The sequence below is a fragment of the Monoraphidium neglectum genome (assembly GCF_000611645.1).
Source record: "Monoraphidium neglectum strain SAG 48.87 unplaced genomic scaffold scaffold06700, whole genome shotgun sequence".
NCBI lineage: Eukaryota > Viridiplantae > Chlorophyta > Chlorophyceae > Sphaeropleales > Selenastraceae > Monoraphidium > Monoraphidium neglectum.
The window spans coordinates 1475-2198 of NW_014006946.1; the positions used below are offsets into that span (position 1 = coordinate 1475).

General features: G+C 68.1%; 1 protein-coding gene across 1 annotated transcript in view; it reads left to right on the forward strand.

Moving 5' to 3' along the window:
- MNEG_16715 (hypothetical protein) overlaps window positions 1-372 on the forward strand; it is a gene marked incomplete at both ends in the record, with an annotated part of 1799 nt that extends 1427 nt beyond the window's left edge. The window contains one exon of the mRNA XM_014034815.1: window positions 171-372. Coding sequence (XP_013890269.1) covers window positions 171-372 — 202 coding nt within the window. The remainder of the gene's footprint in view (window positions 1-170) is intronic.
- Between the last annotated feature and the right edge of the window lie 352 nt (window positions 373-724).

A 724-nucleotide genomic window follows, 5' to 3' on the forward strand; every position in this document is an offset into this window, starting at 1 on the left:
CCGCCTGCACGGGCGGCGTGGTTTGAGGCGGGGGCGCGCCCGGAGGCTGCGGTCGCCTCGCGGCGGGCATTGCGGGCGCAGGCGCAGCGGCAGCAGGCTGTGCGGTGGCAGCATCATAGTTGCACCCTGACGTGGCATGTGCGCGTGCCGTCCCATTTTTATGTTCACAGGCTGGACTACTGCCACCGCAAGGGGGTGGTCAACCGCGACATCAAGCTGGAGAACACGCTGCTGCAGGTGACGGGGATTGTACTGGTGTCGCTGGGTCCCGTCCTGGAGGGTCGCATTGGTGTGTCAGGCCCGCACCTGGCCTCGGAGGTCGACTGCATTGCGGCGGTTTTGGCAAAGAGCGCTGTGTCGTTCACGAAGTAAGCCGGACTTCTTCGCCGCCGCTCTTGCGCGGGGGCCCGGAGCCAGACCCAGCGTCGATGACAGGGCAAAGCAGCGGCGCTGGCAGCGGCCGCGGGTCGCTTCGTTGCGATCCCTTCCGCCCGCGGCGCCCCGCCGCCCCGCGCCTCCCGTCGGCGCGCTCACAGCCGCGCCTGCGCCTTGCGCAACCCTGCGCCCCTTGCAGATGGTGGCGGGGCTGCCCCTGCCGCTGCTGAAGATCTGCGACTTTGGCTATTCCAAGGCGCACCACATGAGCGCCCCCAAGTCCAAGGTTGGCACCCTGGCCTACATGGCGCCAGAGATTATCAAGGCCACGGGTGAGGGCGCATTTCTT